We start from the raw sequence: 23,837 nt of genomic DNA on the forward strand, positions 1-23,837 counted from the left end.
ATTACTTTTGTTCAAAGATTAAGTGCCACATACTATTACTGTATTTACAGAGACGTTCATCAATCCCGACAGCTTCTACATTACAAAAAAAATTAATTAAAGCAATTTTACTGGCGTGCCTTATTGTGGCTAGATTTTACAACTGTAATTCTATCTGTTACACAAATTAAATAGAAGTACCTCCACAATGGAAGTGGTAGGAGTTATGACTGCAACCCAAGGATCAGATTTTTTTTAAGTGCTCAGGGTGTGATTTTCTTATGCATTGAAGATAGAGAATCTGGTTTACAATAGACACAATTCCCTCACTGTCTCCCAAAGCACTCTGGATATAAAAGTTTGAATACTGAAAAGAAAGACCTGAAAATCTAGCAATTAACTCTGGAACCTAAATACAAGCTAGGAGTATTCAAAATATGGCTATGTCTTGGGTGATGAGTAAGTACTTCTGGAAATTCCTCTTACACTCTGTCTGCTCTGCAATGTCTTTTTTACTGAGTTCCACTGGGACTGTGTCTTAATTCCATATTCCTCCCAGAGTTTTCCCCTAATTAGATTATTAATAAGAAACAGTCAGATGAAGCATGAAGTCACTCAATCAACGATGTATGTTATAGATATGAAATCCCTGTCAATACGTATTTCATAATAAGCCACTTATCACTAGTCTACCACAGAGGAATTACATTTATACACTGTATTCACCTGACTCCTAGAATTAATTTTTAGCTCTGCTTTGGTTGCGGGAGAAGTTAGAGACAAAGAACAGTTTTGCCAGGCAGTACCGCAGCTCTACGTTCAACTATGTAGGAGACATCAAGTCTCACTATAGCTGGCCTATAGTGAACTATTCCTTTAACTGAAGTTGTAAGAAAGCTGCCTAATCATCACCTAATAATCGTATTTTCCTAAGAGCTAACAGGTGCAACGGACAGAAGAAATGACAAGAATTTATTTTAAACTAAGCATCAAAATTTAGCTTTAGACCTATCTTCTATTATTCATCAACGTGCTCATAAATACAAAACATAATTGTTTCCTGCAATTTACCATGACTTAGTTACAAGCATTTCAACTGGAAATGATAAGCATTAGGAAAGTTAACAATTTCTTTTAACCTTTTTTAAAGGCTGTTCACTCTTGTTGCTTCTGCAATATCAAAACACAGGCAGACATCCAGCCTAACGCATTCCTGAAGAACACGAAGACACCCGACCTTTACCAATGATCGCTTGCGAGCTGCCAAAACTAACAGCGACCGCACACACACACTGAAAGGGATAAGCCCATCTCCTGCATGAGCCATCGGAGACTGTGCGTTTCAGGGAGGAAACGTGCAAAATCATACTGCAAAAATTATTTTACTCGTACATGGAGGTCTTATTTGCGTAAATAAAGCTTACAGCAGTCAGACCACAGGAATCACATTTACAGCCAACTCCAGTTACCTGAGATCGCTATTGCAGAAGAGAAGGAGAGCAGCGTCTGCACCAACACTGAGTACCCAGGGAGTAAAACCTGCGAGCTCCAGCATTACCAGGGACCTTCCGAAAGATGCCAGGGCTGCGTCTCCGCGCAGCTCGCAGCCAGAACAAAGCCAGGAGCCCCCACGGCTGCACCGAGCGCCCCCGACCCGCCGCCGCCGCCCGGCCCGCGATGCTCGGAGCCGCTCCGAGCCCCGGCCCCGCAGCCGGGTCCGCCCGGCGGGGCCGACCGCAACCTCCGCCCAGCCCTCCGCCCAGCCCGGCTCCACGGAGCCGGCGGCGGCACCGCCCGCCTCCCCCGGCCCGCACGGCCCCACTCACCGCGGCCGAGCCCCGGGGGACGCGCTGGCGGCGAGGCGCGGCCGGCTCGGGGGCTGAGGGCCGCGACCCCTCCTCGCTCCGCCCGGGCAGCGGCGGGCGCACGGCGCGGCCGCGGAGCCTCGCCGGGGGCGGGGCGGGCGGGCGGGGCGGGGACGGGCGGGACCCGGCTGCGAGCCGGGACCCGAGCGCCGAAGCCGCCCGAGCCCGCCCCGCCCGCCCCTCAGCCCCCGCGGGTCACCGCGGCAGACACCGGGGAGCGGCGGCCAGGCTGACACGGACGCAGGAGAGGTGTGGGCAGCAGCGCATCCACGCGTGCCGAGGAGAAATGACGCTGCTCCAGCGCTGGAGCAGCTGGAAGGCCACGGGGAAGCATCGCGGCCACTAGGAAGCATCACACCTTCTTCCACACAGAGCCGGGGATGGGTTCTGCTGGAGCACGTGGGGCTGGCCGGAGTGTGCTTCACGGCCCCTGCATCATCCCACACTGCTGGTTTTGCCGGGGCTGGAAGGGCTAGTTTTGATCTGAGCTGTGAGATTTGAAGTACACCTTGCAAGGGTTACACCTTGCAAAGAAAGTTTTATAAATCAATTTCACCTTGACTTTCAGCCACATCAAGTCATAGCTTGGTTGGGATATCTGACAGGCACTGGTCTCATACCTGCTTCAGCAGATTTGAGGGAATAACAGTGCCAATAAGCAGGTTCAAATGACAGCTGCCACTATATCACATCACAGTACCATGGGTTTTGACTTACACACAGTCTTAGGGGCTGCTCGTGCTTTCATAGTCTTCCAGTGGAAGCTGGACATCACCATTTACTGGAACTATTTGATCCGTTTGCATTCCCAGTAGAGTGACTTTAAATGGTGACAGTATAGGAAGGAATCTAATAGAGGAGAAATAAGGATCATAAAAAGGAGTCCTCCTTGGCAACGTTCAGGGTAAATTATTACACTTTAAAAGCAATTGTTATCTATTTCCCAACTGCAAAGAAAACAGCAGCAGTGTACGAGTTGTTATTGGATCATCATATATACCCACCAAATTCCTCAAGTCTTTCATGATTAAATGGTGAAACAACCAAGTTCATGACTAAGTAGCACAAGAGTCATATAAACCATAAAGCTACAATCCAGCATAAAAGTAAATTATGCTTTTTCATCAGCTTAAGTGACCCAGAAATCTGAGAAAGACAACTTTGCCCTTCCAAATCTTTGGTGGAGGAATGAGAGGAACTTCCCTAGTTGCCCTTGTCCCAGAATGCAAGGAAGAGTTAATCTTAGAAATGAGGAGCAGTTTCTTCTCCAAATCCGGCTTTTTTTTTTTCACACAATAGGTCCCTGGGACAAGCTGAAGCCAGTGGAAGAGACATTTTCATCACTGTCTGTTTGCTGTTAAGCCGTTTTACAAAATCTAAACCAAATTATTAAAACACAATTATGTATCATGCAAAGGAACCTGAGTTGGATCATTGATCTCAGTGTTACAGAATTACTACTGGGCCATACTTTTTTAGTAGGAACAGCTATCTGAATTTGTCATCAGAAGCCCCAAATATATTCATTTGCAAAGCAAAAAATGCACAGGTTACATTCTCTCTGGAAGTTTTCCAAAAGCTTTGCTTTAAAAACTACAAGCAAACAAAAACCCAAGAGAAATTGGTACTTACAATGAACTTCAGTGATGACTACAGGATCATAGCTAGAGATGAATGAGCTCTGTACTTGGCAGCTCTGCTGGCTTCCATCAAAACTAGCATGGGTACTAAACTTCTGTTAGAAACCTCTTATGGGATCAGAGCCTCACTTTGCTGGATTAATTTGTGATTATGCTAGATAAGTGAAATACCATCCTAATATGGTATCTTGGTGTAAGAAATATTTCACAGCAGGGAAAAAAAACACCAAAGATTTCAAATAAATGAAATGGAGTCACATCAGTCAGAATACTTTGCTACCAGTCACGTGAATCCAGCTGCATTAGAAAAAAAATTCATCACTAGCAAAACCTTCCTGCTTGGGTGTAATCTGTGTACTTACACTTCTTGCTAGTGTAAGGGCAAGAGATGCTGGGCAGAGTTTAGTCCAGCAGAACTACACTGGAAACAGTTCTAAATGGAGAAAATAGTTCAGAGAAAGCATCAACTGATTTTATTGCTCCCTGCCAATTCCACACAGATGTAGATGCATTAGGAAGCAGACTAGGAGTGCTATAAACTGTAGTCAGCCCCAGCTCCCAGGACAGCAAAACTGCCTGGTGGAGAGCTATCTGTACATAGGAACCAAGCATTAATTCTTCCCCTGACAACTGTGTTAATGATCAGGGCAGCCTGAGTGGCAGCAGAAAAGTCCAAGGTGAGCAGTGAGAACATCTGTAGAAGTCATACTGGGCTGGGCTGCCAAGCTCAAGGCAGGTCTTCAAGAAAAGTTTGTAGGGCTTTGGGAAATGAAGGGTGATAGCTGGTAGTGCATTTTTGTGTCCTAAGCAGTTCCCAATTATCAAAACAAAGGCAAACCTCTTTCCTCCTGAAGTAAAAGCTGCATAACAATGTTGTGGATGGAAGGAAATTCACACCAGAACAAGCACAGGAAGCCACAGAGCTGCAGGAAGGAGAAGTTAATGGAAAAAGGCTGATGTCCTGATACTGGGTAAAGGCTGTGGAAGAGTGCCATCTCACACTGTGGAAGAATATGACTGCCACGGTGGCCTTGGTTAAGTTTTACCATGCCCACTCCAGGCAACTTCATTCCACAGGTATTACTGGAGGCAGGTATTTCCCTCCATTTGCACGAACAAAAACTCACTACCAGTTATCTTTGTAAACTCTTGAAGTAAAAGCAGAGACAGCTCAGTTTTTACCAGCTGGTTACAATTAATATAAGGCTGGATTTACTTTATTGGACACAGAGTGTTTGTGTGCACACTTGTTCTACATGTCTCTACTGCTGCATCTAGGGATTGTTATCAGGGAAGCTGAAGATGGGAAGCTCAAGAAGTGTCAAGACGAACTATAAACACAACATTTTAAATAGGGCTTAAAGTACAAAAATACAGTCACAATGAGTGGAAAAGAGAGCCCACTGAGGCAACCAAGGCAGAAGTGATTAAAAAAAATTCTCAACTGTAGGACTCCTGAGATGAAAACCTCTAACTTCTAGTTCTTAATGGAGCTGTAGGCCTTTAGTTTCCTCCAGCCTGAATAGCTTAGAAGTTGGATGCTTGTCTCAGGCTTCTTCCCTTCTCTAACCACAAAGTAATTAACACTTTAGCATGGAAGCCTTTCTGTTGTTTCTTGGCTAGTTCACTACAGAAGTTTTTTTTTCATTTGAAAAGGACAAATCTCTGATTAAGGATGCCTTCAAGTAACTCTGTCTTGGTTTTTGCTATCAGTCAAAGATAATACAATTATTTAGGAATAGAGTGGAATTTTGATTTGCAAAGGAATAATAATTTGTTTTTCTATAGTGTCTTTTATCCAAGAATACCAAATGCTTCATTAATGTTAATTAATTGGCTCTGTCACAGCATCTAGCTGAGATGCTGATAACTATTTTACAAAATAGCTGCAATAGCTAAAACATAAAACTGAAGGAAAACGAACGAATAGCTAAAGCATCAAAATGAAGGTTACTTACAATAAAAGAGGTGGTACGAGCTGCTGAAGGGTATGTGGCAAATCCATGGTATGTAGTATATACCACGGATGTGTCTGAGACATCCTATATTGCATCTCCTATTGCTTCTCAGAGGTTCAAGAACTTCCCAGTGTCAAGCTATCTCCAGGTGTCCTGCTAAAGTTAAATATAAGTACAGCAGTAGATGTGGCTGCACCACGGCTTCAGCACAAAGAGGTTTGAACATTAGAACCACTTTTTGTTTTGGAGTTGTTCTAGCCAACATTGGAGGATATATGAAATAAACCAAAAGTTTCAACTTGACAGCCAGCAAGAAAGGAAAAGAAACTACAGTTCAGCTGACATTTCAAAACCCAGCATCTTTGATGATGCAATTCAGTGCAGTGTCAGCCTGAGCAAAGCCACTTGTAACAGCACTGTAGTACCCTGCAGAGATGCTGGTTGGTGTCTCTGCTCTTTCTGCACATCTCTGCTTCACCCACTCGGTGAAGTCTGGCAGGGGCCCAGAGCCACAAACTCACCATCCCAGACAGGAGATGACTGTGAACCACAGTGGGGAGAGAGAGCCTCCTGTGTGCGAGCTTGTCTAAACTAACCGGTATTGGGTAATTTTTGAGTGAAGTATTCTTCAGGAAGACCTGAAATTTTTGATCCTGGTCAGTGAGGCTGCCTTGAGAATATGCAATGCACCTGAGGGCTGAAAATGCTTGTCCAGAATGCCAGGGACCCAAAGTCCTGCTTTGATTCAACTGCTGGATTTACAGGCAGGTGTCACACAGCATCTGTAGGAACAAAACTACAACAGTGATTGGCTGCTTGAGGGAGGATCCATCTGTTTTTTCTTTGCAACTATTAATTTTGGTGTGAATTGTTCACTGTGAACAGGGAAAAGAAACAGGCTCTTTCCCCGTGACCTTCCTGTTGGATATGAGAAAACTGCACAGTGATTCCTGTGAGTCCCTGGCACAAGAGCCACCAGCAAAAGCAATCTACCAAAGGAGCTATTCCTGCCCTCTCACCCCATTCCCACCCATACTGGCAAGGCCTGTGGAGAGAGGGACAATGTTCCTCACCCTGCAGGAGGGCTGCACACACCTCTGCCCCCTGGTCCTTTCATTTCCCAAACCTCCCTCGTGTTCCACACTGTCCCTGCCTCTCCCTGGTCAGCAGGTACTGGGACTCTGCCAGCAAGGACACCAGAGCAGCTCAGCTCTAATAAAAACAAAAAAAGAAACCAAAACCAACCAACCAATCGACCAAACAGCAACAGAATAAACCAAATCAAACCAAACAAAAGATAATAATTTGAATTTCGAAGTCTTGCAGGAGGTAAAACCTGTTTCTGCAGTACTCTGCTGCACAAACTGATACAGGTAGTTTTTTGCTGTCATGCTCTTGCCCTTCCAAATCAGGTCCAGGTTTGGAATTGCTCATAGGATTTCTCTGGGCATCTTTCTAAGATTTTAGGTGATTAATAAATTTGGCCTGCTCTTGGCCTTGCTACTAAGGGGTTGCCACATTTCATGCCAGTGTTGGCTACATTTCCCTGATTACAAAAAGGGATTCTTACATCTCATATCATTAGAAGTTTAAGTGCTAGTGGTCTCTTTGGCTAAAGAGCCCACATTCATCACTTGCAGGGATTTCAACTTTCTACAAAAATACTTTAATGTTTTTCATTTTATATTTTTGATTTGTTTTTTGAACAATTTGTTTATTTGCTGCTGAGGCTCTTCCTTAAGGAAATCTGTTTTCTTTTTTAAGTACTGTTTTTAATACCCTGAAGAACAAACCTACAGTAGCCCTATATAATAGACTTTAAATACTAATAGCAGTGCACTGGTAATGGTGTAGGCAAACATAATATCTTCTTTAAAATCCATTCACCAAAATTACCTTAATAAATAACATAATTACTCTGATACTAGACTAAAAGCAATGTTATAATAAAACCTTACATATTTGCTGTTGGTTAAAACAATTCCTTCAAAAAAATTACCATAAAAGATCTACAGTTGAAAATAAAAGTATATGGGATATACTGTTGAAGTCTTTCTGTAAGACTTCAACGGTATATCCCATATATTTGTCTTAGAACAGACACTACTTTTTCAAATTAAAAAAGCCAGTGTTTGATCTCTCAATGTATCCAGACATATTGCTCCCATAATAACTGACTGCCCAGAACTGTTCAGATCTGTTCTACCTCATTTATCCTTTGGCTAACACTTGTTTGCAGCAGCACCTGTAGCTGACCTTTCTCCAACAGCAAATATAAATCTTATATATTTGAAGGTTAGAAGTTCTTTGAGCTAAAGCTGCTGGCATCTAATGGCTCCATAAAGTAGTGAGGCATCAACACAGACACCTTGAAACAACCCACTGTGAGGGAGAGGAGCGATAATGGAAGGCACAGAAAATTCCATCTGTTCATGAACATTACTTCCTTCAGGAAGGAGCTGAAGACTTGGGAAGATTTAAAAAACCAAACATCAGTAGGTAGCTTAATATTCCATCAAGATCCAAAGTGTGTAGGCTTTATATTTTCAGAAGGCCAAGTCATATCCATGCAGATAAGTACATAGATAGATAGGAATATAGCATTCCTGCCTAAAGGACAACTTTGGCATCATGAACAACTCAGCCTCTGGTCAAAACATCAGGACATTTGCAAAGAACAGCTCTGTGAGAGAAACATCCTTGATGGTGGAGCAAGGTACAGTTAATAGGGCATTCTTTAGTGCTGATATCCTGAGAAGTTCAAAGAAATTTAAAAGACAAAAATGCTTATCGGTACATAAAAATGAACAGTCTATCCAAATAACTGAAGGAAAGGCCTGTGTGTCATCAGAAATGCTGCCTGCGTAATTTGATTTCATTGGGGAAGGCTTTTGCTCCATAACATGACCATTATCCAGCAGCCAAAACATACACAATTACAAGTATAACCTTCCTCTTCTTATCTAATCTGGGTTTTCCAACCTCCTTTTAGCTTTGCAATTGAAACATCTTCCAAGTGACTGACTCTGCAGCCTCCTGCATGCTGAATGAAAACCCACCTCCCAGGAGGATGGCTTTTGTGTTTGTACCTTTGGGTGGACCCCTGCAAATCACAGACATTCAGGAAAGAAGTGACAGGTACTGATTTGAAAAGCTGCCCTCGAGGAGCAGCTGGGAGTTCACTGCATGGAGCATCCAAGAAAAATGAGGCAGAAAAGTATCCCAAGAGCAACAGCCAGAGATCAGTGAGGTAGGTGGGAGCAACTGCAGGGCATCTGCTGGCTCCTACCTGCTCCCATGGTGGGAATCCTGCACCGAGGCCTCGGGCATGTGTTGTACCTGCCACTCACACAAAAGCAAGGTGTGTTCCAAAGACTCCTTAGAGCTTCTTTCCTCTGCACTAGAGATGTTATCTATGCCACACGCTGCTCTAATAAATACCTTTGTTTAATGAATAATATGTAGGGGAAGATTCCATGATGCAGAAGGCTGATTAGAACAGCTACCAATCCACTGAAGAGTTTCAAAGTGATTTGTTTAACATTTTTCAACTTCAGCTGTGGATTTGTAATATTGTATTTTTTTGCCCCCTGTGGGAAGTACCTATTTTCCCTTTACTGTGGTTCTTTCTCACAGTGCAAGACCGTTTGTGCCCCAAGAGATGCCAGTGGAACAGAGATGGAGAGGAGAGAAGCCATACAAGGAAAGGTTCACATACTTAATGTGACCACTTCTCCAAGCACTTGCCAGTGCCCTCTACCCCTCAGGACAGAGGAAAGCATAACCCACCCCAAAATATTGCAAAATGAGAAGAAACATTTTGGGGAGGCCGGTTCTCAGTGTTTGAGGTGTATAATACATGATGGAGGAGATAATTAGGTGTCAACTGCTGTGCAAAGATCAAGGCCCTCAGAGCAGAACTGCAGAGACCAGGCACAGAGGATGGAAAAGTACTTTATCTTTATGATGAGCTGATGATTTAGTCCCATGATTTTCCAAAACTTTTGGTAGCAGGAGAACAAAACATCAATCCGGTCAGATTGCTAATTAATTTTATGAAAATCACCAGATTGTGTGATGGAATTCCAGACTAGAAATAGCTTTTATACGAATCTGTTGACCTTTTCTTTCACAGGGAGTTCCTCAAAGACACCCTAGAAGGTGTTCAAATTTAGTCTTCCCTACACCAAAAACCTGACTTGTTGTCTTTTTAGATCAGACGATGACAAGTGTTCTAGGAGTCACAGAGGACAGAGGAATAATTTATGAGGTTTATAAACAAATCCCTATCCATTGTGTCCTAGAAAAGCAAACCATTGCTCTCAAGCTGTCTTTTAGGGGTTTTTGGAGGGTTGCAGCTATGCTCACTCAGCTCTCTTAAGACATTTTCTCTTACATAAGCAGAGCTTGGAGTGTGCTCACAGCTTTGCTCAGCAGCCTTTCATTTCCCCACTGTGCTACAAACTGCTGCTTTGCTGCTGCTTCCTCTGGTTTACCCCAGTACCCAAATATCTCTCTCGCTTGGCCAGATTCAATTTCTCCCTAAGGGAAGGAGTAGCCTTTATTTTTTCAGAGACCACTTTACACACCTACTCTCCTCTTGCAGGGAGAAAACCTGCAAAGCAAGCACAATCAGAATACATACTGTCTGTCACACAAAACTGTCACTCTTAGCCAGCAGATGCAATAATATTTGTTACTCACTGATCACCACGGGATCCGGTGGCATGACTTGACTTTCCAGCCTTTGCTTGTGGCAGCTTCCAGGACCAGCACAAGCACAGAAACTCACTCTCCAGTCTTGTTAATACCCATAGGCAGCCAGAGGGGAGTTTGCAGAGGGGATCAGCCACCAAGGCTACAGGGCAGGAACAACTGATATGCTAGAGATGAAGAGAAAAAGAGAGGACATAATCAGATCCTCCCACAAGCTAGACTTAATGCATCTGAAGAGGAATTTGCAGCATCCCAAACTTGGAAAAAGGGCATTTCTAAAGAAAGCCACTTGCTTTGACAGCATTTTAGGAGTGGTGGGTGTTAGATTCAGTGTTGAGACATTGGATTTGTCAAAAGATTGGGAAGATGCTTCAGCCAAGAAGCCCCAAATATCTGTTGGGAACAGACTCCTTTCCCAGATCTGATGGAAGATATCAAAGGAGTCAACTTGAAAATGGTTATCACTGTATCTGCTGCCAGTAAAAGTTCTGAGAGTGTGCTATGAAACTAAAACTAGACTTACTCTATTAGACCTTATTTTCTATCACAGTAGGCATCAGATAGGGCTGCAGAATCACACAACAGCACAATCCGCATTTTTTCAGAAGGTTCCATAAATGTATAGTCAGTCATTGTGTATGTATGTGCTACGCATGCCAAAATAATTGTCAGCAAAATCCTGATGACTGAAGAAGTAAAGAACAATCACTTCCTTGTTCTGCTAGCAGTTCAGGAATTCAGTACTTAACATTTTCCCAGAAAGCACCTTCATTTAACTTATGCTGTACTTGTGCACGAGAAAATAATTGTTACACAGGAATCCACATCTCAGCTATAATGTGGAGGTCTCTGGAGCACCACCATGATCACTGCAAAGTGGGTAGAGGCTCTGCCACTTGTAAAGCACTGTGTTGTCTGATGACCAGAATAGTCAGGAATTGTCTCATCTGTCATCCCCATAAAAAAAACCAAACCAAACCAAACAAACAAAACAAAACAAAAAAAAAAAAAAAAACCAAACCAAAACAAAAAAAACCACGAACAACAAAAAAACACCAAAACGTTGTCCATACAAATATCTTTCTGCCATGGGGAAAAGGTTCTTGCTCATCCCCAGCAGTGCAGTTTCTGCAAGGTGCCCTTGAAGGAGCAGTAAGACAGGCAAGGTCAGCACCAGCTGAAGAGAAGCCCCTGAAGCAGCCAGGCAAAAGCTGCCCAGTTCCCTGGGATGGTGTTTGATGACAAAGGGACACTGAAGGATAAAGCCTATGGATTCTTGCAGGAAAAGTCTTCACACAACAGTACTAGCTCCACAAGCTGTTGCTTCTCAAAATTTATTTATCCTGAGCCGGAACATTATTAATGCAGGCAGTGAGCTCCTGGGACTACCAAAGTGCTGGCACCTTCTGCCTCTGTGCTCATTTAATCCACTGTGCCTCCCGTGGGTGTGCAGCTTTCCACAGGAGGGTTTGTGGCTGTATTTTTAAAAATGCAATTAACTGTCTACAGGCCCAGAGCAAGAAACCCTGTAACTAAATGAAGACCATTCGTTCCAGGAAGTGCACACACCCAAAATTATCTGGAACCAGGGGCTTTGTGAATTCCACTCACCTTGTTAACTTTTCCCCCCAAAACCAAAAAATTAATTAAGAAAGTAAAGCAAAAAAGCCTCAGCAGCACACAGCCACGCTGCAGAAAATTATTCCTCACTCAGCAAAAAAAGTAAAGTGAGTAAAACAATGCAAGTAATTTATATAATTCCACTTGCTTTTCAAAGGCTGTGTTAGCATGCTACAATTACTCATTTTTAACTGAGTCTCACTGCTGGTATGGATTCTGTGAACTGTCTGGCTCAGGCACCGCTGGCCCCTGATATCCTCCCCAACCCTGCAGAGACCCTTCACAAAATCTCACTACAATGTGTATAACTTTAGTAATAAAGGAATTGCTTATCCACAATGGCATCAGAGCTGGAACAATCCTGTGTGGAAAAACACTGACTCAGCTCTCACAACATCCAAATTTGGCATTTTCTAGCAGGTGGCCACAAAACATGGAGACACGAGGTGCAGTTTGTACTCCCAGAACTTCCTCAACTTACCATACTGTGAGCATCCAGGTATCAGTATTAGCCCCTACGACAGGGATAAAAGTAGGGAAGAACAAAACACTTGAACAAAGAGGAAAATGGCCTTGAAAAACCTTTATCTTGTCATATATTCGTTAAGTCATGCAGGTACAATTAGGTACACCTCTGGGCAAGCACAGGACCCAGAGGATTGTCAAATCCTGCCAAATCTCAGTGAAACCAACAGTGAAGAACATACACACCCTTTTGAGCCCATTTTCACTTCTGAAACAGTGTTAAATAGTCCCTCTGTAAACAAAAGTTCTCTTTTCCTGAATTACCTGGGCAGCAGATCACAACCTGTGTTATGATTCGAAGGGTAGCAGATATTTAACTTTCCTCCACACAGCAGTCTTGCATTTCACTCACGGGTATTTCTGCTCCTTCATCTGGACTTTGGGTGAGCACCTTCTAATGAGCTCCTCTGCTAATGCTTTGCAGTTGTCAGGCACACATGAAAGAACCGATCAAAATATTGGATTTCTTCTTGAGCTTTGACTGATGTTTTTCTTAATTAGAGCATTCTTTTGTTTTTTAATTCCTTTTTCCAAACGTCAAAGCTGGTTGCTTCAAAGGATCATTTCAGTCACCCCTGCAAGAAGAGAGAAAATTGTTAGAAAGATTAAAGGGAGCTTGAGAGAGGGAGGTGCAGACTGACAGCACAGAACAAAATATTTAATGAATGCCTGATCCTACTGCCCCCACAGTGAATTCACAGAGGAAACTGAGAGAACAAATAAGATTTTTGCATATTAGACAAAATCATGACAATATATCAGAATAGTAAATGCAACTTTTGCGACATTCATGAGAGATCTTTTGTGAAGCACCTCTACTCCGGTAAGGCAGATCCTGGCAGTTCCCTACACAGTATCAGTTTTGCTGATACTTATTCCAGCTCCAGAAGAGCTTCAGAAAAGCCAATTTTAATTCTTAACTCTCAGTTCTTTTCTTCTTTTTCACAGCAAATTAACTTAAGCAGGATAGGCCTTAAATCACAACACCTCATTTTCTGAATGCACACCACAAAATGGATTAAAGCTTTCGGATAGAAATGTACTGTTTGACATATTTCTAATATTTTCATGCTCTGCAAGTTGCTCCAGTGGGTTTCTGTTGCAGTGCATATTGACAGAGAAATGTGAACGTGTAGAAGAATTCAGAAGAATGAAGTCCAGCTGCATTATTGTGCACATATAAAAAATATTAATCTTGCTTCATCCTAGGCTATAGTGAATACCTGTTGGCTGTTTTTGACAGCCAGAGCTGTGGACCTGATGTTTCAAACAGTCTGTAAATACATACCTATTGACTTCAGTGGGACTGTGCATTGGAATAAGGATATCTTTACACAGCACTGCACCATTCCATGCAGCCATATCCAGAAAGCAAAATTCACACCAGCTTCCTCAAGCATTCAGCTTAAGCTGCTTCCCTAATTGGAGTAATGCTTATGCTGCCTATGCAGCAAGTAAGTAACAGAGGCTGCATTTTCCAGTAGGGAAGGGATGACTCAAAAAACTGACTTTTTGTGCCACAAGCAGCCAATTTGATTAAACTTTCCTAAAAATGATCAGCTTAAGTGCTGTGAAGGACCAGGAAATTTTAAGGCACTAAACAGACCCAGACAGCTCCTCATTCTTGCAGGAAAAACCTACCCACTTCTAAAAATCTTCTTAGAACAACATACCTGCATTGTATGACACAAGTCTAAGAACCATGGATATTTCCAGTCTAAGTCTGGTGTTTTCCAAATACACAGACTTCAGGAAAAGACAAATTCAATAGCAAAAATTGAAAGACTCAAAGATCGTGGTCTTTCAACCTTCCCCTTTCCCATTTCCAAGCCAGCAGTTTATCTGCCCATGACCACATTTCAAAGAAGCCAAAACAGGGCATGAAATGTGTGACTATAGGACTGCAAAGCCTGTCCTCATTCCATCACAAAAAGTTAAGCACTGGAGCACACCTGATAGGGACCTAACAATCTCCAGCAGAAAAGACCTCTGCTACTGAATGGATAATTAACCTAGTAGCAAGTAGTTCTACAGAATGCATTGACTGGAAGTTGGAAAATTCATAGCTAGACAAAAGACATCTCTTTTTTTGAGGTGTCACACCATTAAAATGGTGACCAATGAGGGAACTGCTACACTAGCATCACCTCCCAGGTCCAGCTCTGCAGTGACCTAAACACACTCCAGCCCCAGACACACAGCTCATGTTTGGCTTAGTTACCTCTTTGGATGCATTACATATGTGTGCATACAGGCAGCTACCCAAAAATGCCATGTGAGCCTTGCAAGACTCTAGCCACGAAATACATGGACTAGACAAAGCAATAAACCCCATAACCATCCTTGCCTCATTTCCTTGCTCTCTCTTGTGCTTTAGCTGGGATCAGGGATCTCCAATTCAAACAGTTTCTTTTGACCGTTTCTTCTTCTTTTTCATGTGAGTATTCAGGTCCTCCAGCAAGATCAGTGGCAAAAGCCTCAACCCAGGGAATTTTTATTTTGTTCAATTTACTGCCTATTGACACAAATTCCTGATTGTTAATTGAGGTGAATAATTTGAGGGGGAAGAATACAAATACTACAGATCTTTTCATCTTTCTGAGGACAGGCATTGTAGAAATCTGAACATAAATTTATTACACATTCCACACACACACCTTGCTCCTGTCAGCTAGTTCACCTAATGTTCTAATACCTGCTGCAGACTTTGCACCTTAGCTCTGTAACACACACAAGCAAGAACATCGTACCGATATAAACGACTCATTAAACCTTGGCATAAAAAATACAAACTTTGCTCCAAGATTAGTGTAACTACAATGGATACTAGTATGTCTGGAAGCCCAACAGGGCTTTGTCCAGGGCCCGAGGGGGTGGTGAACACTGTTCATTTGATAAGCAAGAGCCTTTCCCCTTCTGGGGAGTAAAATGATGCACTGAGGGGTGCAGCTCTCCTGGAGCTTCCTCCATGTACTGTGGCATTAACTGGGATCTCGCCTCGTCCCATCACTTGCAATTCCTTAACCCTCCCTTTGAATTCTGCAGGGCTTTTTCTCTTATTTCACCAAACCCTCTCCCTCTTCAGCAATCTACACAAGTCCCTACAAACATACTAAAAATGCAAAATATTTTCTTGCATTTACAATTTCAAGCAAAGAAGCTGAAGAGAGCAGCTATGGTGTTCCATTTAATTTATTTTCAGGCAGTTCTGGGCGAAAGTCGAAGACCAATTCCTGACTGGAATTCCTAACATATGTCTAATCTCTTTGGCCTCAGAAAGAGTTGTGTAGAATGTACAGGATAGTTTGCTAGTTTTTTTCTTCTGCTAGTCTGAGGTTATGATCCTCATCACAAACTGAAAAAAATTCACATGGAAGAAGCTGCTTAGATTATTGAAGTATTAGCTGTGGATGTGAAAAAAGAGGTCTCTTGCTGCTAAAAATTAGGCTTCAAGACCTTAAGCCATCTGCAGCCTGGGTGGAAATTCTGCTGATATCACAATGAAATAATAATTTGCTCCATATCTACCTGCTTTTCTCTTTCTTAAAGAAGGAGACAAGTAAACAGTGAGGGCAGTGGGCTTCAGAAATAATTTTCTAACACAAATAAATAAATACATAAATAAATATTCATGCTTGAAAAGTCAAATGTAACAGAAGAGAAAGCAATTAAGGTGTTTGTCCTTAGCCTCCCCCACAGCAAAGAAGGCAGAAACCAGAAACACTGCTGCATTTTTTTACTTGGCAGGTCCATATGGCCAAGTGACAATCCTAAATCTCTGCCATACTTACTAGTTCTTCACATGTGCCAGGTTTTGCTTTTTGCTCTATTCACAGACACTCTATGAGGCAGCCCTCTTTCAGACAGATTTGCAGATGAAAGAAACAGGATATATATTTTTAAGAGACCTCCATCACTTCATGCAGGGGTCCTCCAAACTCTTCTAAGTCAATGCATTCTTCACCTAAGCTGTTTCTCATTAGATTATGCAAAAAAACCCCAAACTGAGAAAAGCAAAGAAGATATACGATCATGAATGGGAATACTGATATTGACCTGCTTGCAGAGTTGAACTGTTCATGCCTTAGGATGCAGATATGACTTGAAGACATGCCTCCTTACCTGAAAAGAGGCAAGTTTGAGATAAATGAAATCTAGATAGCAATAAAAATACTGCCTGATACAAAACCTTCAAAAATTCCAAAAGAAAGGACTACCTTTTCCAAAATGAAGAAAGTCTTATGCTCCCTGTTTGAAATTAAAATCATAAAAGATACATGTTTCATACAATGAGCTCTCCAAAAGGAATGTCATACACTTTACACAATCTTTCCTTTTATTGTCTACTTGTATCTTTGACTCAAACCTGCATTCTGGAAAATTTCATTACAAGGAAGTAAAAAATTACATTGGTTACTTGTTATTAATTCTTTTTTCCATATTCTCGTCTCCTATTAAAGGATTTAGGAGTAACTCAGCAATGTAAAACCCAGGTACAAATCTTTGTATCAACACCCAGTAAAGACAAGGCTGCAAAAACTGCAGAAGGGATTTGGTGAGCAGTTATGAACCACAGATTCAGTGCTCTACATTGAATTCAGTTTGTGAAATATTTGGAAGCCAGAAGGGAAAAAAACCCCAAAAAACCACAGAGTCAGGGAGGATTACTTTGGAATGCAATGCAGTAACTGTGATTATCAACCTATTTTCAATTATAAATTCCTTAAGATGTTTCATATTTCTTGTCCTATTTACAAGAGAGCAGTTATCATGCTCTTAGGTATCAACAATACCTAAATGATAAGCATGAAATGACAGCAATTAGTAAAGAGTGAAAATTGGAATAACAACTGTGATCACAAAGAAATAAAAAATGAAATAATTGTAGCTAGGCTGTCAGGGACAATTCAAAGACAAGCATGTCTCCCATGTAAAATGTCAACATGTTTTAAAAGGGAGGAGTTTTAACACACTGTGAAATTGAAACTATTAAACAGATTAACTTTTCACAGTAATGTATAATGGCTGAGGAAAAACAACTCTGATAGGCCTTAGTTTGGCAGGGTGAATAGGGATGCCTTTTTGCATATACTCACCAATACTTATATCATGAAGGTTTGTGAACTGCACTCTGTGATCCAAACCTGTATTCATCTGGCTGCTATTCCAACACACCTAAAAATTACACTCATGGAGACTGTGACTTATAATAAAACTATTAAATACCTTGATTTGTGTCACAAAAATAATGGTTATAACAAATTCATATTATTGATGATAAATTCCCATGCCATTCATTTATTAATATAAATATATAATTATGGATCCAGTGCATTTCAGAATAGTTGCATTAAAAGCAAACTGCTACATCTGTTTTATGAGTGACCTGCATGCAATAAATGCAGTTTTTTTCTTTTTTTTTAAAAACCCAACTTTCTATAAATGCCTTTTTCCTTTCAGACTGATTTTTCTAATCATTATTGCTGACCAAGCACATTCTGAAAACTCCTAAATAAAGCACAAAGGCACCCTGCACCCTGACAATAGACACCTATAGGTACCTGATAAATTCCACGTGATTATCTAGTCTGTTCCTTGCATTCATTATTGCTGATTTGCACTGGAGATTTCCAGATGTCCAAAGTCAGACTGCTGAAGAAAGCAGAGATTTTATCCACTTTTCTTTAAAAAAAAAAAAAAAAAGAAGAAAAAAAAAAAAAGCAAACAAAAATTAAGTCTTGTAACAGGCATTCATGAATAATTCAAGTTTACTGCCTTGGCTGAAATTCAGATGATTTCGGAATGGGCAGCCTGCCTCCATCCCACAGAATGATGATGCCATTTTCTGCAAACCCACTCCTTGACTTACCTAGCCCTACCCTTGCATTGCCTTCCATACACATCTCCTGCCTTGATCTGCCTCCTCCTTTCTTCCCATGCTTTGCCTTCCTTCCCCTTGCCTTGCTTTGTCTTTCCCAGCCCTCCTCTCCCCTCGCCTCCCTTGCCTTGTTGCCCATTCCCTGCCTTGCCTGGCCCTCGCTGCACTCACCTGCCCTGCCCAGTCTCACCTGCCATCTCTGGGCCTTCTCCAGAAAGACACCCACTTGTGCTCCCCACACAGCCTCCCCTACTGTAATAGATGTCATGGAATAATTCGTGCTAATGTAAAATATATACATATACGCAATAAATGGCGCTTGTATGAAAAATTCTTGAAGTTTTAAATCACAAGCTGCAGCCGAGGAGAGGTTGTGAAACCACAGATGGCAGCAAGCAGAAAGACCTAATTTAAAAACAAAAAGCATGTGCGGGGATGGGCCCTTTCTTGGACCATCCAGGAGACACCCAGCGATGAACATGCAGGAGATGTCTACGATCAAGGTAGGCAGAGTCGTCAGGAGCATGTCAGGAACACGCATCCCCATACCAGCTTCCCATAGCTCAACCTCTGCATTCATCGCTTCCCAGAAACAACTAAGTCCAGCCCAGCACAGAGAAAAGGAGATCCGTGAAGACATGAAGCAACAAAAAGGAGAACCTCTGCCCAGAAGAAAAAAAACCTGTGTAAAACTGACCGGACAGAGACAGCATTCCTGAGCAGAGGGGATGGATCAGATTCTGGATCAGGATCGGCACCCACCCAGCGCTGACCCCGGGCTCAGCACTGTCCCTGGGATTGTGGCTATCTGCGACCAGACCTCGGCCACGAGATAAAATCTATTTTATTCATTGTTAATTCGGCTTGATCATTTTTACCTATAACACTACTGCTCCCTCCGCTTGCCTGGAGCTGCCTGCGCTTGGACTGCAGTGCCGGGCCTGCAAAGGGCAGTGGGCACAGCAAAGCACAGCAAAGCACAGCAAAGCACAGCAAAGCACAGCAAAGCACAGCAAAGCACAGCAAAGCACAGCAAAGCACAGCAAAGCACAGCAAAGCACAGCAAAGCACAGCAAAGCACAGCAGAGCACAGCAGAGCACAGCAGAGCACAGCAGAGCACAGCAGAGCACAGCACAGCAGCTGTGGACAGGACAGGGCAAGGGAGACCTAGGCAAGGGAAGGCAAAGCAAGGTGGCAAGGGAAAACCAGGCAATGGTACTGAAGGCCAGGTACTGACTCAGAGTCATTTAATGATGAGGTACCATGGGCAGGTTAACTACAGCAAGAGATGTCTTATAGCTCCTCTCTTTGGTTGTGCACATTGTGCGGTCTTAGTGGGTTTCATGGCTTTTCCTAAAAGGCACTTCTATGGGCTAGAGCTGTCGAGGTGGGAAGGCAAAAGCCAAGCTGTTGAGCTTTTTGTCCTGATACCTTTACAGTCGGAGCAGCCTCAGGCGCTGTTCAGTTTAGACCCTGTGAGACTAAAGGATGCTGATGAGATACACAGAGCTGAGAAGGCAAGTGCAGGTGCCAGGGGTGTGCTGCTAGCTCTTTGGGTGCAGCTGAAGCTGTAAGCAGCAAGAGCTTTCTCAGCTGGCACTTTTGTGAGCTCTGCCTGTGCCTGATGTTTTCAAGTTTGTAGCCAGACTCTGCGCGAGCGAAAAGATTTCCCAGAGCAAAGCAGTTCGTGCCGCCGCTTGAGCGCGGCGCAAACAGGAGGCAGTCCGTGGAAGGGGAAGATGGGCGGAATTTGGTCCCGACACGGCTGAGTGGAGAGCAGGGACATTTTCAGCGCACCGGGGCTGTTTCCGAGCTGGGCTCGGAGCGTTCTCTTCTCTGGCGAGGAGACATCGCCGTCCCGTGGCGGCTCTGGCGGGGAAAAGGAGCGCTCCCGCATCCCGGCTCTCGGGGGCTGCCTCCCGCAGCACGGGCTCCCGCATGCTGCAAGGCAGGAAGGGGAGCTCTTGCCATGCTGGCCGTGCAGTTTGGAGGCTGCAAAAGAAAATGCAGCTTTTCCAGCAAGGCCCCCTCCTTGCACAAGCTGTTCTGCGGGAGCAGCTGCTCAGCAGGTAACTCCCAGCTTGTGAGCTGCATCCTTTCGCTCTGTGTACCACGCCGCACGCTCAGCGGATCTTGAGCCCCTTGCAAACATCCAGCAGCTGCTTGCAAAGAGAAAGTCCAACAACAAAAAGCCAGTGCAAAAGCCAGCCAGTGCTGGTGTCCATTCTTCCCTTGCAGGCTGTAAGCCAGACCAAACTGCACTTTCCTTCTCAGCATCATCCCCTTCTCTCAGGCTGGCAGAGTCCACTGCTAAAGCTCTGTGTTTCCACTGAGGACTGCAGATCCATCAGTCACAAAAGCAGCTCCCAAACTATCCAAATGCTTCAGAAGGGAGTGCTGACAGCTCTCTCACATTCTCTCATCCACAAGTCTCACACTGCATTCATCATATTAATAGAGCAGTCCACAAGCTGGAAAAATAATCCTTGAGAACAACACCAAATACATATTCTTGACCTGCACAGCTGAGATCTGGCAAAATCCCAGCCTCCTTGTTCTCCTCACAAACCCAAGAGAACAGTCACAGGTTCCAAACAATTCCTAATACAAATACATGAGAGGCATAAAGTCTGAGACTCCTTCAAAAGTGACTGAAAAAAAGCTTTCTCCCTGTTAGATTTATAATTTGGAAAGGCATTACAAAATTCCTTTCTCTCCAATAAATTCCACATCATATTTTAGCTTTCTGATTGATCCATAGGGAGAATCCCTGTTGTCTAAATGCTATGCCTGAGCTCAAACACTGTTTTCCAAACATGATGTGGTGAGTGGAGAGTTGTGGGAAACACCCATTGAAAAACAACCTGTAAAATTTTGCACAGATGAGATGCATATAAAAGAACCATAGAATGGTTTGGGTTAGAAAGGACCTTTAAGATCACCTTGTTCCACTAGATCAGGTTGCTCAGAGCCCCATCCAACCTGGCCTTGAACACTTCCAGGGATGGGGCAGCCACAGCTGCTCTAGGAAACCTCACATGGGAGAATTTAATCCCAATACTCAAACTTACTCTCTGTCAGTTTGAAGCCATTCTCCCTTGTCTTGTCACTCCAGGCCCTTGTAAATACTCTCTCTTCATTTATCCTGTAGGACATCTTCAGGTACTGGAAGGCCATAATTAGGTCACCCCAAAGCTTCTCAAGGCTCCTCCAGCATTTCTTGCTAGCAAATGCTTGAGAAAAAGGAAGGTTTAGATTAACACTTTTTGCTCTGACAACTCTCAGCCATATTTTTGTCCCAAACCTAGTTTTTTTTATCAATGTGTTTAATCCTTTCGCCCATCTTTTTAACTAAAGGGTTCAAGCAGAGGATATTTATTTCTCAAGGACTTAAACAAGATTCTGAGCAATGCTGGAATTATTTTGCCCAGAAGGCAAAATAATGTTGCTCAGGATGGCCCTTAAAATAATTCAAACTCCAGAATTCATAGTGTAGCTCACTAACCTCCAATAAGTATCTTGGGAGACTGCAGCATGTCCTGCTATTACAGAGCAACACCAAGAGGGATCTGCGTCCCAGTTTCAGCTGGGATGGAGGGAGTTTTCTTCCCAGGAGCTGAGGCAGTGCTGGGGTTTGGATTTAGAATGGGAACAACATTGATAACACACGGATGCCTTGGTTGTTGCTAGGTAGTGCTTACCCTAAATCAAGGATTTCCTGGTTTCCCATGGTCTGTCAGTGAGCAGGGTGTACAAAAAACTGGGACAAGATGAACCAAACTGGCCAAAGGGATATTCCATAGCAGCTTATAAACTGGGAGTTGGCTGTGAGCTGCTCAAGAATGGGCTGGGCATCACTCAGTGGGGAGTGGTGTTTATTTCTCTCTTAGGTTTTATTCCTTTCTCTTATTTTCCTTAATATAGTAATTCTTTTTATATTTTACTTTGCTCTACCTATTAAGCTGTTCTTACTTTTGCCTTTTTTCCCCCCCCCTTTTTCTTTTCTTATTTTTCTCACCTCACCCCAGCAGATCAGCATGGGGGAAGTAAGTAACTGGTACTTAGTTGCTGTTGCCACAAGAATCAGCTGAGCAGTTCTCCTAACTCTGTCTTCCTCTTGGCATTCCTGAAAGGACCAGTGTGGAAGCCTGCATGCAAACATGTTGACATTTCAGTTTTGCTTTCTCATTGAACCAAGTAATATATATATTTTACCTGGTGTGTAATTATGACATTCAGAATTCCCTTTGCACCAATCTTGTGTTTCTCTGCTATGACACGGATGATGTGGAAAATCCTAGCGCGTGGATTTGGAAGCCCCAGCTCTGATTCACACATTGCTCCAAGGCAGGAATGAATGTTCTTCTCTGCTGCAGCCTCTTGGTGGCAACAGTGTAAGGCAACACTTCTGAACGTCGACCAAAGGCCACATTTTCCTTTGCTGGCTAGAAATTCCCCCTGGCAGGTGTGGAAAAAGTGGCAGCATCTGGAAAAGTTTAACTTCCAGGGACCTCTGCCAGAGGGGTTGAAGAACTGCAGCAATTACTGAACCTCCTGTATTGTAAAGGGACTTCTATTTGACAAGTGGTCTTCATGTGACAAATAATTTTCCAGCACAGCAGGAGGTTAAATCTATTTTCAGCTAACTCAGCTTCTACACCACTTTCCTTGCACTTGTACAGGCATTTTCACAACTTTTTTTGCTGCCCCTTTAAAGAAAAGTGCATTCATGGAAGGTGACAACTTAGGGACTTCAGTTCCTGACAGGTTTTACCAGCCTATTCCTGGTGTGGCATTTGCATTTAGATGAAACAGTGAATTTCTGTTGAATTAGGATTGAACAGGAGGCATTACCAGCTTTTCTAAAGAAAAATGAACACTCAGGCAACTTTTCCTTCTGTGTTCCAGGGGCAATTTTTCCTTCTGTATTCCAGCGTATGGCAAACAGACATATAAATTGACTGCAAATCCAAAAAAAGAAGCTTAACAGAAAATATAAGCTGTAAATTTTCTTTTTATGTTTTTTTCCAGAAACACACTAAGTTCATCATTTAGTCAGGAGTCAACACCTCCTTCTCATTCCTGTCACAACCAAGCCCATTCTAGGATTCTATGATCAAATTTTAAAATAACCTGATGCAGTCATTATATTCCACCTGTTCTAAGTCTTAGGAAAGTTTAAAAAATAAGAATAAATTTCTCACACTTCTGCAGCTCAAATTCCTATTGCTTAAACTTACATAATATAACATGGAAGACCCTTTTTTAAAAGTTAAATAAAAATAATTAAAATTATGATAAAGCAATAATTTCACTGTAACATTACATATACTTTCCTGCAGTGAGAATGATTCATCTGTTCTGTAATTTTTTTTTCTTTTTCAGTAGTTTGTTCTATCACTAAATTAGACCTACAGCTTAGAGCCTGTAATGCACTGTGAGGCAAATCTGGGCCGTTGAAAGCAAGATTTATATGCTTAATAATTAGATATCTCTCTTCTTGCTTTAATTTGGTTTAGGAGACAACTCATATTTTGGTGTCAGAGTAATTGAATCATTACTTCTATTTTAGAAAAAGCCAGTTCTTGCAAAGGAACACACTGATCATAAGGGTGGCACGGTGTCTATCCAGGGGGTTATTTTTACTTGCTAATT

At 42.7% G+C, this 23,837-nt stretch overlaps 1 protein-coding gene across 3 annotated transcripts in view; it reads right to left on the reverse strand.

The window, feature by feature from the left end:
- Positions 1 to 23,837, reverse strand: part of PRR5 (proline rich 5) — a 91,607-nt gene that overhangs the window by 67,615 nt on the left and 155 nt on the right. Inside the window, exons 2-7 of one of the 3 annotated variants that reach the window (XM_077783209.1) lie at positions 22,201 to 22,330; positions 21,254 to 21,415; positions 17,865 to 17,985; positions 16,360 to 16,425; positions 12,568 to 12,878; positions 10,147 to 10,325 (exon numbers count right to left, since the gene is read on the reverse strand). In XM_077783209.1, coding sequence (XP_077639335.1) covers positions 10,147 to 10,171 — 25 coding nt within the window. In that variant the 5' untranslated portion in view covers positions 10,172 to 10,325; positions 12,568 to 12,878; positions 16,360 to 16,425; ... (1 more) ...; positions 21,254 to 21,415; positions 22,201 to 22,330. Of the gene's footprint in view, positions 1 to 1,448; positions 1,501 to 1,805; positions 1,897 to 10,146; positions 10,326 to 12,567; positions 12,879 to 16,359; positions 16,426 to 17,864; positions 17,986 to 21,253; positions 21,416 to 22,200; positions 22,331 to 23,837 lie in introns of those variants that run through there. The other 2 variants (XM_021529971.3, XM_077783210.1) reach the window with 2 other exon arrangements.

The sequence above is a fragment of the Lonchura striata genome, chromosome 5, assembly GCF_046129695.1.
Source record: "Lonchura striata isolate bLonStr1 chromosome 5, bLonStr1.mat, whole genome shotgun sequence".
NCBI classification, from domain to species: Eukaryota; Metazoa; Chordata; class Aves; order Passeriformes; family Estrildidae; genus Lonchura; species Lonchura striata.